A 19093-nucleotide genomic window follows, 5' to 3' on the forward strand; every position below is an offset into this window, starting at 1 on the left:
TATTAACTCAAGTAAAAGTAGCAATGCTACATGGTAAAAGTACTCAGTTACAAATAAAGAAAAAGTACTAGCAATGAAAAAACTAAATAAAAGTACCGAAAGTAAAATGACTCATTATGCAAAATGGCCATTTTAAGCCCCAGATATTTTACGTTAATTGTATTAAAAAAAAATCATTGGTGCATTAATGTGTTCATCACTTCAATGTGGCACTATGTAAAAGTGGGTTTTATTTGTATTACTTGATATACTGCTGTGAGGAGCGGAGACAGTGTGGCTGCATTACTGGTGTCGTTTCCTGGTTGCTGCGTGGGGTCTGCGAGACAGCGAGACATCGCGAAACTCAGCCTGAACTCAGCCTGAGCACCATGGATGCGGGGGGGTGCTGAGGGGCATCTGCGAGGCTCCACTAGCACCCGCACCCCCCCCCAAACGCAGTGCACCTACAGCGTAAGCGCGCCACAGTTTCGCCGCTGCGAGGCTCCACTAGCACCCCCCCCCCAGCGCGTTTGGTCCATTTGGGTATGGTCACGTCACTGTACCCAGGAAGAATAAAAATTGGAAAAAGAGAAATCTCCAACGAGGCGTTCTGGGGCAGCATAGACAGGTCTTTTCTGTGTCAGAGTTTTACTCCCTACAGGGTGTACTTTGAGGGTTTGTGACTCTGCGGACCGTTTACATGCAGAAAAAGCTTCATAGCACACAAGGGGACGGGTAATAACCGGAGAAGCATGACATGGGACCTTTAAGACGAAGCTCTTCACACGGTGAAATCAACTGGTAGAATGCGGTTTTCAGGTTGATATGCAAGAAGAGATACAGAACTTTGAATATGAAAACATCAGTGAAATCAAAACCTCAAACTCACAAAGATTGGCAAGAGTGCGCACACATATCGCCCTCATGCAAATACACACATGTTCTCCTTGCACACATTTACATGTTATACTTAACAGCAGTGTGTCAGTGTGTGTGGAGATCTCTATAAGCAGGAAAATGATCAGTGGAATCTCGCTCATGCTGCTACCTCTGGCTTCAAACAGCTGAGCTCAGCGATGGTTCTCTGTTTACTGCAGCTGGAGTGTGCAGGCGTATTAAAGCCTTTATCTGACTGAGAGTGAGAATAACAAAGCAAGTGTGTGTTCTCAGGGAAGGAGAAGGGAGGTGGGTTTGTTTTCAGACCTGCTGATTGGATAGTAATATGGATGAGGGCTGTGAGCGGGATAAAAGGTTAACTGTATGTTAAATAAGTCACTCACCTGCAGACTGTAGAGTAACTGGGTCAGGCTCTGGACACTTAGAGCAACCTGTTCATGGAAAGAGAAAATCTAAATACAACATGTATATTAACCGGCAGTGTTTTAATGCATGACTTAATAATGAGCTTTACAATCTACTCATCTACTCAGATTTTTCCACTCATGCCCATTTTAAACCTAATTCCTGCAACATGTGCGCCCCCTTGAGGCCACCTGTTGTCCCCTCACACTGTTTAGGATTAAATTAACGCTCTGCAGTTGACAATAAAATGATTCTCACAACTCGGGAGTCTTTTACCTCACAGGTCACAAAAAGCTGCAAACGGAAGCACAACTGCGGCATAGTAATTGGAATAAGTATTCATATTCATTTTTAATGCCGAATGCCTGAAGGAACTAAATGGACTTCTTCCTTTATTATGAGCTTATCAATAATGTATCACATTAAGACTGAAATGCAGTTCTAATAGACCGTACTGAATTATTAAAACAACTGTTGGCAATCTTGAGCCACACATCTGTGGAGAAATGGAAAGCGCTGAGGTTCAGATGCAGGCTATAATGACCTGTAATACTGCTGTAGCACAGTACAGTGAAAAACATTACATCATATTGCTCTATTAACTAATAAATCCACAACCTTTAGATTTTTTACAAGGAGGTCATATAACAATCACTGTACGCTACATAATGTTATATATATCAGCAGCAGTAGAACTACTAATAACTATAACTTAAAAAATAAAATTTGAAATACTACAGTGAATGAACACTCTGGTAAAGTAAAGGCCTTGCATTTAAATATAGTTAAAACTTAACACCAACATTAAAAGTGCTTATTATAAAGAATTTCAGTATAATATATATTATGGGATAATACATATTGATGCTTTAATGTGATTATCACTTTAATATTGCAGCTTATGAAGATGGAGCTGCCTGTAATTGCTGCATGGGTTGATTCATTTATACATTACATCATAAGTTATTAGTTGTCGACTATTGGTTATATTTTATATTTATCAAAATCTTTCCAAAGTAACATGTAACTAGTACTACATCTGTTGAATCAACGTATTGTAGGAAAACATTGAATTTCTCCCTCTGAAAGGTAGTGGTTAAGTATATCAATCGTGTACTTCTTTATACTTCTTAAGTTAATAACAAGTAACTTAAATTGTACTTAAACATAATGTATTTTTTTCACATTCCACCACACCAGTTTGTACCTTGAAGTCGATGTCATTGCCGTCTGGTTTTGGCAGCCCACATGGGGCCTGCAGCAGGAAGCCGCCGGTCCAGCTCCCCTCTCCGGCCCCCGGGGTCTTAGGTGAGGCCTCAGAGTCTGATGGGGGGGGGGCAGGAGCTGCCGGGCTGACAGGAAACACTGAGTCTGTGTCAGAGTCCGGGCTGGGGCTGGATGGAGAGCAGGCCTTAGAGGACAGTGTGGCTTTCAGGTTCTTAGCTGGGACACAAAAACAACAACAACTGAGTGCACTGCTCATCCATTAAAACTATTAAATATGAGACCGGGTTCTCCTGGAAGAACATAAAATTATACTGCGGTCCTTTAAAATGTATCATGATGGCAAGAGACTGAAAATGAAATAATTGAATATTTGGAATAAAAGTTAATTTCTCTTTTGTTACAATATATCTGAGCAAAATCCAAGATACATTTAAGCCACAGGATGAAAAACCTCTAATCAACAATGATGGGTTGCAAATGGCAATTAAATAAGCATGACCTTCATTTTAAAGATAACTACCAGAAAAATGAATACAAAATAAATCACCATTAAGTTAATTAATAAATAAATAATGAGGTCGCATTTCTTTATTTGATGGAAATATTATTGACACTGTCAATTGACGATGCCCCACACCAATACAAATGTTTAAGCAGTACATGAACATGTATTGGTTTATAAACACATCATTATGTAGTTTTGAATACATATTAGTTTTATTATAAGTTCTATAGTTTTAAATTATAAGTGTCATATTATTACCGATGTGTTTTACTACTTTGTCATTGGTTATCTGTTTATAACCCAGCCTCCACTTATGGGTAAACAAAGGAGGAGTGATAGTTGCTGATATTAAAATATTTCTTAATAATGTAGAAGACGTTATAATTTATGAAAAATACTATACATTAGTAACAACTTAAATATGTCCCTTTATCTGCCTACAAATACATAATAATGGGTTTTAAACTATTTGAAAATGTTTATAAGAGGGGTCAAAATAAGTGTATCTAATATTGTTCTCACTTTTCTGTCCTGTGTTGTTACAACCCAAACAGAGGTGCTGTGCATGTGTGTTTGTTCCTGCAGGGTACAGTAAAGTTCTCACCCTCTTGCAGAGCTGCAGCCAGCAGCAGGGCGGCCTGCGGAGGCTCCTCAGAGAGGGGCTGGACGAGGAGCCGGGGGTCCAGCAGCGAGGCGCCCCCCCGCCCCCGCAGAGTGGAGAGCGCTGCGTACACCTGCAGCTTCTCCTCCAGGCTGCCGCAGATCCGCTGGTCCTGGCTCAGCAGACTCTCTGAAACACAGGGTCAGATGGTTCACAGAGTATGGTGAAATGTTGACTCGGGGGTAAACAAAATATGAAGGAAAGGAAAGAAAAACAAAACAAAAGTATAAAAAATACCTTGTAACTTATGGATCTTCTGAATACGAGCCTCGGCAGCTCGCTTCTCCTCTTCAGATCCACTTGTGTATTCTTCTTCTTCCTCAGGACAGCTAAGCACAGAACAACAACATGTTTTCACAAATGCTGGAAAATGTAGCCTTCAATATTCTCCTCTTGGTATTTCAACATGTATATTTTCTATACATTTTTTTTATTGCCGTTTTATTTCTATTTTGAGATGTTTACATTTTTGAATTGTTTATTTCTACTCTTAATTCCCTTATGAGCAATGCCTTGTCTTTTATGCTTTTCCCAAATTGGGATCAATAAAGTATCTCAACTCATCATCTAATCTCTCGTTCTAAGTGTTCATTTGTACACACACACACACACATATATATATATAAAACAGTATTCCACACCTCTCCACAGCCTCCCTGATGAGCCTCATCCAGGTGTTTCTCTCCTCTTTGGATGACGTGTGGACCTCGTACATCTCTGGCCCGGCGGCTGAGGCGCTGATCAGGAACATTCCTCTCTCTTCATTTGCTACCTCTCGCACTATTAACTTCTGCAGTGCGATGACTGGAGGCTTCTGATCCTGAAGCACATGGAAAATGGAGATGTATACATTTCTCCAGGACGTGTTAATGGCCCAAGATCAAATACAACAGGTAATATGGTGTGAAATGATAACAGACACACAGCCGTGTTTTGGCTCTTTGAGATCAGACATAATTAATGTGTACATACCACTGCGGCAAATGTATACTTCTGGTCTTTTTCTTGCAAGAATATCAGTGTATCTGTGAGTAGGAGAGCCAAGACATCTATAGAAGGGAAAAAGCAGGAAAATGTCAGGAGTTTGATCATTTACTTACATAATGTGAATGCATCTAAACAATGCAAACAACATATTAAAGGGATAGTTTGGATGTTTTGAAGTGGGGTTGTATGAAGTACTAATCAATAATCTGTGTAATAACTGTGGTAAATGTTGGTCGGTGTAGAAGCAGACAGGAGTTTTATAATGCAGGCTGAGCAGCAAACTGCTGCTCAGCCTGCATTATAAATTATTATGAATTATGAATATTTGTTCATGCTGCTGGGCAGCATGAACAAATATTTTGGCCATCTCAAAGACAGGCTTACCAAAACAAATCAATATCAGTTTAAGTGTACTTAATACACCACTTTAATTGTCAGCAGACAGCCCTTTTCAGCGGGGAACTGAAGCCGTCATATCCATCTATTCTCTCGCCAAAGCCGAAGAATACTAAACTGTTACTTTTAAATGCAGTCTGCTGGCCTTGGAATGAGGATGGATCTGCTGCCTCTTCCACTGCAGTACATCGCTTTGATTCAGTTAATAATGCCATTTACTATAGGTATCATACGGAATTTCATACAACACACTTCAAAACCTAGATGGATAGATACCCCAAATGATTTGGCATAGCAGCATATGGGCAGTCAATCTACAATCTAGAGAATAAACATATTCTCAGTAATACATACATATATTTAGAGGAGTATCTAAAGTTTAGATACTATATAATATAGGTATTTTCAGATTCTAAACATTTTACAATACAGAATATACCAATCTACTGAACATATAAACATAGTGTATTACATACATTTGTTTTGCTTGAAACTAAAAGTATGTAAGTACAGTATGTGCAAATTGTTCATGCATCCCAACTTTCCCTTTAATTGAACAACAGGGCAGTGTCACCTTTCAGCCGTCCGGTGGCCGTCTTCCACAGCAGCAGGCCCTGGTGTTTGAGCATCTGTCCGGGCTTCATCATGTCCTGCTTGCGGAAAGTGTGTCCGTTCTTCAGTTTGGCGGCGCTGCGGTTCTCTGTGCGGTTCCACACCTCCTGCAGCCGCTGGTGCTGCTCGTACTCACTGACGCTCAGGTTCACGGCTGCTATCACCTCTCGGATCTGAGCCAGGGCTCTGGAGAGGTCGGCATGCTCCTCTGTTCCCTCTGAGGGGCAGGAGGACAAATACAGGATGACCAAATGTTATATTGTGTATTAACATATTGTAAAATGGGCTGTAAATTGACCATATACAGATGTAGCCAGCAGAGGGCAGTATATAACTGACCTTGAGTGTATTGTAGGATCCTCTCCAGCAGCACCGGGTACTTTGTTATTCTTTGGGTGACAAGCAAGATGCATTCTGGGATCTCCCGCCGCCTCACCAAGGAATTATTACCTTGTTGCTTTAAAAGGAAAAATCAAGAGTTATGCAACATTTCCCTCAGCAGAAGGGTAGTGGTGCTTTTGTTGCAGAATGATATATAACATAAAATCAATAAAATCGTTATAAATAAAAAAAAGGATCAAAGAAAGAAGATATGGGAACTTTTGTATTTCTCTAAACATTTGTTTGTAAAACATGCAGCATAATCAACAGGTTTTAGCTTCTCACTTGAACCTTTTCACTTTAATATTAGATTCTCAAAAAAGCTTGAATAGATTTTAAACCTACAGTATTTGACATTATTGTTTCTCTTTTAGGGCTGAGCGATGGTTGAACATATATGGTCTATTGTTTTTACTGTGGACTTGTTGGTGTCCTCAGGTCTAAAACACTGGACAAACACATTTTTCATAAATTAAGCTGAAGATACATTTTTACAGTAAAATACAAAAATGATCTGAGAAGGTTTCGTACCTTAATGAAGTTCTGAAATCTCTTGTTATGCTGCTGGAGCTCTTTGAAAAAGCTGACTGCTTCGTTGTGATGGCTGCAGAATTCTCCATACACCTGCTTCATTTTCACGCTGTTCTCGTCTGAAAACTGCAGAAAGATAAACACTTTATTCACATCCTACCTCATTTCTATTGTACCCAAGGTAATATACCCCAGAAGGAGAGCGGACCTGTTGGAGCAGGACGTCCCCTACTCTCTGGATGAGGTAGTTGCTGTGTCCCTGGGGCTGGGCGGAGCTCTGTCTCCGCTCCTTCATGGCAGAGAAGAAGGCGTGATGGAGGAGCAGCAGCTGATCCAGGCAGGGGAAGACCCGGTCCAGCGCCTCCGGGTCGAGCTGCACCTCCTCCCTCATGCCTCGCCGGAACACCTCGGCCATGATGTGCAGCGTCTGCAGGTGGTGCAGCTCCGTCTGCATCAGCTCTGCAGGCAAACATGGAGATGTGTGTGTCACATAAAAACATGCAATATATCCCTTACGAAATCTTAAATCCGTCACTAAATCATATCAACCAATTATCAGCGGTGCTAATTAAGTATATTTACTCAAGAGCTGTACGGTAAAAGTTTGAGGTACTTGTGTATGTTTATTTTCTGCCACTTATCTTTTCTTTCTCTTTTTCCCTTTTCTACTTCTTATTTTTGGCAAATATTGTACTTTTTACATCACTAAATGTATTTAACACTTGAAGTTACCAGTTATTTTTTACAGACATAACACGATGTGATGTGTATACCATTCATTTATTCAGCAGCACACACAGTGTCTAAAATGTGCCCCAAATTGACATATTACATCAATAAAAAAACTCTTATACAAGTACTTTTATTTTTGATACTTTAAGTACATTTTGCTGATAATACTTTTGTCCTAAAGTTTAGGTATCTTTTTAAACTCAGGATGTGGTATTAATACTTTTACTTAAGTAAAGAAGCTACTTTTTGCAATCACTGCCAATGAAATGTGTTACAGCAATCTTGAATATGACATTCTGACACTGACAGAAAATGACACATTCCAGTGGTTTTCCTTCTGCTCACCATAGATGACGTCCTGCCTCTTCACGGCTCGTTTCTCCTGCTTCTTGCAGAACTTGTGCTCCACAGTAAGACTCCACGACTCCGCCTCGTAATCCACAGCGTCAGTCGAGATGTCGTCATGGATACACGCATCCACGCAGTCTAGGGAGAAAAAGACATACCAAATCAGTTTTTCTTATCAAAACTGCAAGGTATTACATTTCTATAATCACAACATTAACTTCCATCTTAATGTACTTCTTTATCCCAGGGGATAATTTTATGTGTGTTAACACATCTCAGTCCTGGTGACAAACCCTTTCTTCATTATTAACAAATAAAATATTCATATAGTTGTATCGTGATTTAAGGTAATCATAAAGGCATTTCTCCCTCCACAAACAAAAAAACTCAATTAAAGTACATTTATTTTACATATAAATACAATCATTTACATATTTATGTTGTTTTTAAGTGCTGGTTGAATAATCAGACAACAGATGTTTTATCCACCTTTTTAATAATGAAAAATGTACATCCTGTTTTTATTTGTTGATCAGGAAACACACACTTGTCATCAGCATTGAGACTAATTTCTAAGAAAGTATGCATGTTACTGATTAAAAAATACATATTTTGTATATTAAAAAAAAAAAGAAATCACTGAAAAAATCTGATAAACAAACTGTAATAACATCTGTGTAAAAGATGTATGCAGCCAATCTGTTTTTCAACTATTTCCAATGGGAAACACGACAACATGTTTGTGCATGAGGACATACATCCCATGTAAAAACAATGTCCTTTATAGGAAACTGAAAACAATGAGCCTCATTCATCACATACCTTCTCCAAAGGATGAGTCAGTGGAGGTGGACGACACTGGAGTCTGCAGCAGCTCCTCTGATTGGCTGTTCGCCTTCCAGCCGTCACACTCTGTCTCTGAACCCTCACTGAGCCGACTGAGGAAAACACAGACAACCAATATTACCCTCAAATTGTCACCAATAACTCCACATTAATTATATCATTGATAACGTCTGAGAGCTTAATGACCTGTCACTGTTTGTGAAAGACCCAGAGAGGAGGCATGACTCTGCAGTTTCCTTCATGACAGGTAGAGAGGTAGAGACGGGGACACACAGAGGAGGAATGTCTCTCACTGTGAAATCTGTGAAAAGATATATAACAATAATCATCCCCAGAATGAAATGATACAAACAGGAAATGTCACAAACAACACCCTCGTGACCCTTGTGTTGTAAACTCACTCTGTGGGAGGGATGCTGTCCTGTTCTTCACTGTGGTAACAGCATACTTATCCTGAAGTTTCTAAGTAATACAAATGAGAGAGACCGGTAACAGAGTATAAACAATTGGCACAAGGACAGACTGCAGTAGATAAAGCAGTTCAAACCACTTTCTAACAAATACATTTCAACACAATATTCACCTTTAAACACGGGGGGACAGAATCCTTACAGCCCTTATGGACGATAGCAGTGCAACCTGGGAAAGAAATACAAACATTTGAGATAATGTATGTGGTTTTTAGGGCTGTGTTTCTTAGTCAAATAAGATTTAGAAAAATAATCAATAGTGGATTTCATTGACAAATCTGTGAAACTAATTTCTCCATAATAAATCATGCAAAAGCAAAACTTCACCAGAGATATGCTCATAATTAACCTGGAAATAAGTCCCTCAGCATGAAAACAGCTTAGAAAATAACTAATCCACAGATATCTTAATCAAATCAAACCAAAACAACCAATCCAAGGAGAGGGAAACCATGGTGGGTTTTGCAAAAAAATAAAGAATATACACTTTTACTCACTGGAGCAATGCAGCAGGTCCTTTCCAGAAGCTGGTTTGTCACACACCACGCACATGTTGGGGCCCAAACAGGAGCCTGTGTTGAACCGATGTCCATTTGGCTGCCGGTCCTTGGCCTCCCTGTCCTTCCCCTTCCCCTTTGAAAACCATGCCGGAGACATGAGTAAACAAAGAGGCCAGACAGACAGAGAAACTGTGACAGCTCTGAGCCTTAACTCATATTTCTCTAAACCAGGATGAGTTTGTATTTGCAGAGTAAACTCTTCCACATGTAGATACATGAGCCGGGACGGAATCCCCGCCTTTTGCCAAAGTATAAGAAAGTCCACCGACAAGGAAATGGAGCGTAGCATAAACAACAGATGCAGGTCGTGGGGGGGGGGGGGGGGGGGGGGGGGGGGGGGGGGGGGGGGGGGGGGGGGGCTTCCGGTCTCTGTGCTGACTCAACAACAGGGGATTAATCATTGAAAGGAAGGAGGCCGGACACCATGTTCGGTCTTTCACTGTGACCTTGAGTTATTCCCAGAAAACATTTCCTGGTTGTGTCTCCCAGAGTGTCCCATATTTCAAACCTGTGTCCAGAACTGGACTACTAGCCTTCACAACTGTTTTATAATAGTCATTATCTATAAATTATCCATACCTTTATTAAATAAATAAATATATATATATTGCAGAGGAGCACAAACGTCAATAAAAGCTAAACAAATGTTATTTTGAGGCTAATAAACCAAGCTGAGTCTAATATAGCATGTACAGCTGGCTTGTATGTACTGAAAGAGGACGTTTTGTGATGTTATTCCTGATACTCTAGTGGAATCTTTGACAGGTGTAACATCAGAGGCGTGGACTGTTTGTGTTTTGGGTTTTACCTTTGTCTTGTTGCGTGTGCTAGACATCCGGCTCTTGAGGAAGCTGAAGGTGCGAATGACTTTGTACTTCTCTGACTCCACCTTTGTCGGGATGTTGTACTTATCCAACTCCTCCTCTTCAATTCTGAAGAAAAAATGAAATAATGTGAGGGCAATTTGTTATCTATCACAAGGGTATATAACCAACAACAGTATAAACATATTGGTTGTTTTGCAGACATGAGGTAAGTGATCAAGTCACGGCATCCTGTTTTCTTCCTGCTGAGTCTACAGGACAACAAAGGCAAGTTTGACAGGTTAATGCAGGCGCAGGCACAGTGAGAAAAGTATATGTATTCTTATATGCTTATAGCACAAAAGCATATAGCAGGTTAGTTCATACTGCAACTTCCTGCCATGAAATGATAAACAGGTCATCCAGGGTGTACTTTCTGTTATAATAAATGTTTGATAAAGCAATATTTTAGTCAGTAAAATGTGTCAAAAAAAGTATTCATTCTCTGCGACTCTGTGCTGTGAAAGAGGAAATCGTTAGGAGCTGGATACATGCAAAACCATAACAGAGACTTTGGTGCATACTGTTAAAAGACAATAACAACCAAACTTTAGTTGTGCTGTTAGAAGAGAAGAAAGGGGATTAAACAAGGAGAGGAAATGAAACAGGGAGAGGAGAGGAAGAAGAGAAGAGGAAACAAGAATAAGAAAGAAGGAGGGAGGGGAGATGAAACAGGGAGAGGAGAGGAAGTAGAGAAGAGGAAACAAGAGTATGAAATGAGAGGAGGGGAGATGAAAAAAGGAGAGGATATGAATCAAGGGGAGGAGATGAAACAAGGGAAGAGCAAAAACAAAGAAAGGAGATAGAACAGGGAGAGTAATCGAAAAAAGAAGACTGGGGAAAAAAGGAGATGAGACGAGAATAGACAAGGACAAGAGGAAACAAGGAGAGGAGATGATATGCAACAGGTAGAGAGGAAGAAATGAAACAATACAAGGAGAGGAGAGGAGAGGAGAGGAGGATGTAGTTGCTGTCAGTTGCTGCGTTCATGCTGTAAGTCGTGGGTTAGTTTGCTGGAGGTGGATGGTTAAGGATGCTAGAACAGGGGATCGGGGGTCCACCCCCCCACATACTCTTTGAGGAACTCAGACAGGGTGAGATGTTGGAGGGACTCGGCCAGCTCCATGCTGCCCTCATCGTCAGCAGACTGCGCTCGCTTACGGAACCTAATCTCCCTGTGAAGAGCAGCGCACACACACCCACACACACTGATGAGTTAATACTGATGAGAAGCCACAACGGTCGAGGGGAAAGGCTCGAAGATAAAGCAAAGATGTGCTCAGTTGTCACCTGCATATCTTTAACACTACATACATGAATATGGCCTCTGATCCTAAAATATTCTACAGCTGTTAGTCGTCAAGGGTTAAACTAAAGAAACTTTAACTACGCTGCAAGAATAAATACAAAGAATGACTTTACTATGGGGGAGTTTAAGTAGATTTTGAAGCATTAAGAAAATAGCAGTCTTGGTCATTGTGATTGCTGGTAAACTTTTCAATTAAATAATTGTATTTGTTATGCATTTTGTTGTATTGCATATTAACTGGATATTTTAATTATTTATATCTAGTGTAACAGTTGTAATTGTGTGCATGCATTGTTTCAGTTTGTTGCTGCCTTCTTGTAAGCTCACTGTTAAACAATTGAATTTAATATCAATGCATATACAGTATACACGCATCAAGTACATTCTGTATATTAGCCCTACATTTGTCTAGTGTCCTCCACAAGGGGGAGCCCCTGAAGTGCAATGGATCAATAAGTGTATGTACACATGAAGATAGTAAAGATGGTGAGATCAGTCGGAAAACAAGAGGAGGAAATCCTATGTTATGTTAGTGCCAACCCTCTTTGGTCTGACAACAACCATATAAAGCAGCACTGTCACTTGTACACTTACATTTTATACAATTGTTCAAATCATAAACCGTCATTTGCCTGTGCATTGTAGTATACAGTACACTCATTTTGAATTGGGACATCCTTGATGCAGCTGATCATGTCTGAGGCAAGACAGCCATGGAGGAAAAAACAAGAGCATTGTGCATTTCAATAACAAAGCAGGAAGCCGCTCAGGGTCACGCTGATATCTGTGCTGTACGTCACTAGAAATCGTAAAGCCTCTGCTCCACAAGGACAAAAGAGTGCCCACTGTCACCAAGCAACCCGGTCGTCACGGTTACCAACATAGGTTGCTCCCCACGCTGGGGATAACATATTTGATGAAATGATCTTTGATTTTAATTAAGAGTTAAAGACCTGCTAATGTGAAAAGCTGAGTCATTTTGTAAAGACTGAAACACTGAAACTAAAAAGAGAGAAAAAGGCACGTGGAATATAAAGTCATAAATAATAAGATTTAATTAAATGATTTCAATTAAATAGTAAAGTAAAGAATAAATACCTTTTGTCATGTGACTGCTCTGATATACTGGAGGCTCTTTGCTCTGTGAACATGAAAAATGATGAGAAGTTATCAAACTAAAACATTTAAGGGTTTGATGGTTATCCGGGAAAAAAAACAGAACACATGACATTCAATATCATAAAAAACAAAGAACTATCATTATTAACCTCAAACTGTTGCAGCGAGTGAATATTTTCTAAAAGTTTAATTTACTTGCCAGAGAAGCATTTCATATGAGAGCATAATAATACATATATATATATATATATATAATAATCAATTAAATCACAACCGATATGCAAGACAACAGATGATCGGGGTATATGACATTACATATGAAGCTGCAGCACAGACAGACACAGAGTACAGACCCCTCAGAGACCCCGCAGAGACCCTTCACCAGGCTGCAAAGCAATCAGCTGGCTTTTTATCTCATCACTGCAAATGTGATTCCTTCTTGCACTCCCACAGCCATTCTGATTACTATAAGGCTGTCTCATGATTAGGGAAGTCATACACACAAACACACATGCAAACACACATGCATACAGACGCCAAGGTTAGTATGTTTTCATGATTCTAATTGACTTTGATTATTGCTTAAAATCCCCATTCTTGTTCAAACTTTTATCTAATTGTGGTTTCATTGTCCACGGTTTTGTACTCAAACTTTTAACCTTAACTTATCTTATACTCAACTTGAATGCAGAATGATGTTGCTGATCAGGTAGTTATATTTGAACCAGACAACAGTTTAAATATAGTCCTTTTTAAAAGGTGCAAAATTGTATTTGGCCACTTGGGAGCAGTGAAAACAAACCCAGAACAAATATTGTCACCTATGGCCTATATGGCAATCCTGACAGTTGTTTATTTACATGTTTGGCAGTTTCAAAGCAACCTCTACATTAATTTGAGTCTTGTTTAAAGCCCCCCTAATGAATGTAAGTCCAGCAATCACTTTCATTTGAGCTCTGATTTGGTCTCCACCACTTCCTGAAGACAGAATCTGGCATTTGAGCTGCTCACTGATCCACCATTTGCTGGTTGGTGTTTCTAATGGTACAAAGCAGGTAGCATACAGTTGGTCTACTTTTTGGGTGAAAACAGCAGCCTGCATTAGGAAATGTCATTGATAAGAGTCGAGGAAATTAACCACAAAAGTGAATTTAGGGGCCCCTTAACAAAAAGATTGAGATAAAACATATGAATATCTGTAGAGCTGGGGATATTTGCACTGCAAACGTTTCTGTCTTCAAATCAAATCCCTTGTTTCCAAACTTTAATTCAATCATCAGAATCAGCTAACAATAATAACCTTGACTCACACACACACACACATAAGCACTGACACTGACAGCGGCATGCTGAGCCTTGGCGCAGTGTGACGGCTGCAGGTGTCCAGTACTTACTACCAGGGTGGAGAAGAGACAGAGATTTAGACAGAGAGAGGGCCTGAAGGAGAGATCGGCTGTGGCTGACATTGTGGAGCCCGGCATCTACAGGACACAGTGGACAGAGCTCACACATCAACCACAGAGCAGCAGAATATCACAGCATACAGTCAAATCCAGACTGAGAGCTCTAAAATCAATGTGTGGAGGCTCACTGTGAGGATTTGAAAAGTGTTTTTGAATACTTCAAAATCTTGGAAAGTATTTGCTTTCTTGACAAGAGTTGGAGATGAAGATCAATATCACTCTCATGTAAGTCAGAGTCGATTTTCCTGGCTAAGAAATAGTGCATCATATAATCTCCAAAATAAACCAACATTTTGGGTTTTTGTATTAATTTAACAAAATAAATATATAACAGGTTTAATTAGCGAGTTTCACAGGTGCTGGTAGGCCGATATTTTATCAGCCTATGCTAAGCTAAGATAAGCTAAGCTAAGCTAACTTTCTTCTCCTTGTTCATATTAAACAGACAACAAAAATAAAGTGATATTGATCTTCTCATCTAAATGTCTGCAAGAAACCAAATAGGTGTATTTCCCCAAAATGACACAATATTATTACGGAAGTTGACTGCACTTTTTATTAGTAGTGTGATTATCTGCATTGAACAGCTGGGGAATGTAAAAAGTTAGCTCTGCACCATCCATTAGTGACACACAACACAAGTAAAGTTAGTTGATGAGAGCATTGTTAGTTATTTGTTAGACGACTGTACATTTCTGACTGTGTGTTACTGACCGGGGCTGATATCTGATGTGTGGTTGTCCCGCGCAAAACGAGCGGGACGCAAGCTGATTTTGGAGGAAGAGTAGGAATACGAACGCGGGCGAATCCCCTGGTCACCCAATTCCTGTGAAAAAAAGTATTTCAAAACCTAGAAACATAAGACTTCAAATAATGCTAGTCATGAATGATATGAGGGGAAGGGGAAATGAGTGTTAGAGAGAGCCTGATATGGTATTTTACCTTAGTGCTGGGTTCACATGCTGAGGAGGCAGATTGGCTGCGAGTGCCTGTGAGGTCATGGGTGGGGCGAGATGCTTCACTTTTCTCTTCACTTTTCTCTTCACTCTTCTGAACATCTGACGGGAGCGGGGAGAGCGGAGACTTTGGCTCAGTGCTGTCCTCTTCACTGTCCAGCTCCAGAGCCACCAGGCTGGGACTGGAGAAATAAAGGACCAGTTACACACAGAGTCACCTGAAACACTGCCTCTTGATTAGAGAAAATGTTCTACAATGTTTTATACCTGAGGTCGCAGGTTTCCATGGGGGAACTTTCTCTCTCATTGGTCGACTCAGAGGAGGTGGGACTTTTTAGCCGTGCGAGGGCCTGGTCAGCGAGGGAGAGTGGGGGAGAGCAGGGGAGAGAGGGAAGGAAGAATTCTTCTGAATAGGGCGGAGGAGTGTCAGTGGCTGCAAGGAAATCATCTGAGTCCACCGTGTCCCACAACCCGCTGTCCGTCCCCGTGCTGCCCCTCGTCACTCCGCTGACGCTGTACTGAAGGTCTGAATCTTCATCCTGAAGTCAAAATACACAAGTCGGATTAAAGAGTGCAAAAGGAAGCAGAAATGTATTTTTATAAAAGTAGCAGGGGAAGATTCCCAGCTACAGCTCACCCCAAAATCCACAATACTTAGATTGTTTTTGTGTGAGTAGCAGAGTGATGGAAATATAAGCCAAAAGGATGTCTGCCTTCTCTCAAATATAATGTAACTGGATAGCACTCAGCTCAAGGGCAACAAAGTAGATTGCCCGCATGTTCTCTTTCCAAGAATCAAGACCCAGTTACTGAAGATGATCAACAGACCTTGTTATGAGCAAAGTAGGAACTATTATCTTTCTACCGAACTACACCCACCAGCTGTAACACCTTGAGCAACAGGTCATGATTCCTGGAAAGAGACATTTGTTGAGTTTTTCAAATGCAAACATTTTAGCAAATTTATCACCAAAAGCTGGTTTTATTATACTTGAGAAAAAGGCAGACATCTCTAGGGCTGATACCGCCAACAGTCAGCAACTCACACTAAAACAATCTAGGTTGAAAAATAGCACTGCAGGTATGAGGACAAACAAGTATAGTTTATTTTGGGGTTAACTGTCCATTGAAATGATAAATCTGTGTTTAAAGGGAGAGGGTGATGTATGACCTGTGAGTGTGTGATGATCCGATCGCTGCTGTTCATCATGGAGAGTAGAGGGTCTGCAGCATGCTGCCTGAACTGGCTCTGCATGGGATGCCCATTTACTGTGAAAACAAACAGTACAATCTTCAGTGAAGTTTATATGAAGCCACTTATCATTACTATTATTCATCCTAACATCAGTTGGTTTAATATAAAAAAACAGCTCTCAATGTGCCATGAGTTAACCAGATTTCCAACCCGTACAACCAAAATACATTACAACCATTTAAATGAAAACTCTCCATCAGATATGCCATAAAAAGAGAAAATAAATGACCAAACATGTCATCATATATTTCTGTTAACAGTTAGCCTTCTGTTCTGCCATAATGTATTGATCTTTCTCCTATTAAATGTCAGGGATAGAGTAAAGAAAGGAAAATGTGATGAGACACTGCATACCTTCTCCCTGTCTGACCTTTACAGGTTTGTTTTTATAGAAACCTGCACATGTCAACCTTACTGCCAAACTGACCGTTTTCTAGGAAATGGATTATGGACTGGAGCCTTGTTCTCCTTCATAGACCACGTCTGGTTAACAGTAATCACTCTCTCTTTCATATTCATACATTGAATTATAAAAACAGGATGTGGGCAAATGTCTAAATTGGGAACTCTGGGAATGACTACAATTCACATATACAAAATGTTTTGTTTTTTTACATGGACCAGTCGTGTAATATTATGGTTTGTATGATTGCTCCTACCATCATTTGAATTAAAAATAACATGATTTTAATACCTTGGTTAGGTTTTGGGACTCTTTTTGTAGACTGAGAATATAAGACTCTTTGTCTTACTTTCTTAACATGGAAAATCTCACAAAAATACCTGCCGATATGGAATAAAGGAAGACATATTTATCAAATATTATGAATCAATGTATATTTATAAATGTTTCGATATGACAATTACTTATCCTTCACATTTTTTAAATCTGGACTCCTGTATTTAGTGTTTATAGAGTAAAAAGTACACTAAATAAGGCTTTTAAATGTGTATAGTGCAGTAAAAAGCACAATGTTTCCGTTTAAAATGTAGTTAAAAGTACAAACCAACAATAAAGCACAGCCAAAGCACCTTCAAAATGTAAGAAACTCAGATAAATAAGTAAAGAATAGGTGCAGTTTACATACTTGTGCAGACTAAAGTGCATGTTAACAAGAGCTGGTAATTCTAAGATAACAATGTGGAAAATGACCTCTCTTGATGAGAAGCCATTTTCAAAGCCCTCTGAGCACTTTCCCCTCAGACTTTGATGTCTGAGCGGCCGTGCCCACACTAATGTAAGGGAAATCCTGAGCATCACAGAGGCATTTCCTCTCTGCTCTCACACAGTGAAGACATTAGCTGCAGCTCAAACACACAAGGCAGACTCTCTGTGTTTATCTTACATTCTGTATATGTCTCTGTCTGCATGCTTCCATTTTATTTGCTCAAATCAAACTGTCAGTGTATGCAGCTTCACACACAGACACAGAAATCTCCCCGCTGTTTAATTTAAAGGATGGTGACAGATTGAAGACTCAGATGGTGGAATGATTGTCACACAGGCACGTTCCAACAACAGCTGAAACTGTTGCAACTAGACGATCATTTCGACAGATCTGGAAAAAACAATAACTCTGGATGACAACTTTATACCACAACCATCGTCAGGCGCTGTCATGACAACAACAATATTTAGCTCCGCAGGGAGTTTGATGCCTTGAGCAATACTGAAAAATCTGTAGTCCTGCTTAAGTGGAAGACATTGGGGTCAATGCCTCATGCCCCCAACACACACACACACACACACACACACACACACACACACACACACACACACACACACACACACACACACACACACACACACACACACACACACACACCACACACACACACACACACACACACACACCACCACACACACACACACACACACACACACACACCACACACACACACACACACACACACACACACACACACACACACACACACACACACACACACACACACACACACACACACACACACACACACACACACCACACAACACACACACACACACACACACACACACACACACACACACACACACACACACACACACACACACACACACACACACACACACACACACACACACACACACACACACACACACACACACACACAGTTTATTGCCTCCATTCAGCAGTTTACAACAAACTCTTCATTCTTCCACACAGGAAATTAGGACTCCCAGTATCCGTGGCAACACCTGAAACATTTGAGCATCCTCCTCAACGTTTTTTTACAAGCCAGTGACTGTTTGCGCTTAGCTGGGCTTCTACAATCTTGCGTGTTTAAGAGAGAACTCAAGGTTAATGTATGTGGCTCACCTAAAATGTCAGCTTTTGTAAAAAGCTACGAAATGTGAGCTTGTTAACATTCCCCCCTCTCAATTCAAGTACAGAGCCCCACTGTCCGATCCAGGGGAGTCGGGGGAGGGGACGGCAGGGAGACAGGCCAGACTAGGAGGGGGGGCATCTCCGTTCCTGACCCCATTCCTGCTTTTGTCCCAGTGACAGGGCAGATTCCTGGGCTGAGTCATTGTGGACGCAACCTGCAGCCAGACTCCAGGAGGATAATACGTCGGTTTAATCAAACAA

The 19093-nt window shown here is 40.4% G+C and overlaps 1 protein-coding gene across 4 annotated transcripts in view; it reads right to left on the reverse strand.

The window, feature by feature from the left end:
* arhgef28a (Rho guanine nucleotide exchange factor (GEF) 28a) overlaps positions 1-19093 on the reverse strand; it is a 50017-nt gene that overhangs the window by 11398 nt on the left and 19526 nt on the right. The window contains exons 10-33 of one of the 4 annotated variants that reach the window (XM_034123286.1): positions 16419-16516; positions 15515-15786; positions 15234-15429; positions 15006-15117; positions 14223-14309; positions 12808-12850; positions 11474-11575; positions 10346-10469; positions 9475-9610; positions 9091-9146; positions 8909-8969; positions 8694-8808; positions 8484-8599; positions 7659-7799; positions 6790-7040; positions 6582-6707; positions 6009-6126; positions 5632-5886; positions 4647-4723; positions 4316-4494; positions 3912-4003; positions 3618-3803; positions 2489-2724; positions 1260-1307 (exon numbers count right to left, since the gene is read on the reverse strand). In XM_034123286.1, the coding sequence (XP_033979177.1) occupies positions 1260-1307; positions 2489-2724; positions 3618-3803; positions 3912-4003; positions 4316-4494; positions 4647-4723; positions 5632-5886; positions 6009-6126; positions 6582-6707; positions 6790-7040; positions 7659-7799; positions 8484-8599; positions 8694-8808; positions 8909-8969; positions 9091-9146; positions 9475-9610; positions 10346-10469; positions 11474-11575; positions 12808-12850; positions 14223-14309; positions 15006-15117; positions 15234-15429; positions 15515-15786; positions 16419-16516 (3227 nt within the window). The remainder of the gene's footprint in view (positions 1-1259; positions 1308-2488; positions 2725-3617; positions 3804-3911; positions 4004-4315; positions 4495-4646; positions 4724-5631; positions 5887-6008; positions 6127-6581; positions 6708-6789; positions 7041-7658; positions 7800-8483; positions 8600-8693; positions 8809-8908; positions 8970-9090; positions 9147-9474; positions 9611-10345; positions 10470-11473; positions 11576-12807; positions 12851-14222; positions 14310-15005; positions 15118-15233; positions 15430-15514; positions 15787-16418; positions 16517-19093) is intronic. The other 3 variants (XM_034123288.1, XM_034123289.1, XM_034123290.1) reach the window with 3 other exon arrangements.

This window comes from Trematomus bernacchii, unplaced genomic scaffold, assembly GCF_902827165.1.
Source record: "Trematomus bernacchii unplaced genomic scaffold, fTreBer1.1, whole genome shotgun sequence".
Lineage (NCBI taxonomy): Eukaryota > Metazoa > Chordata > Actinopteri > Perciformes > Nototheniidae > Trematomus > Trematomus bernacchii.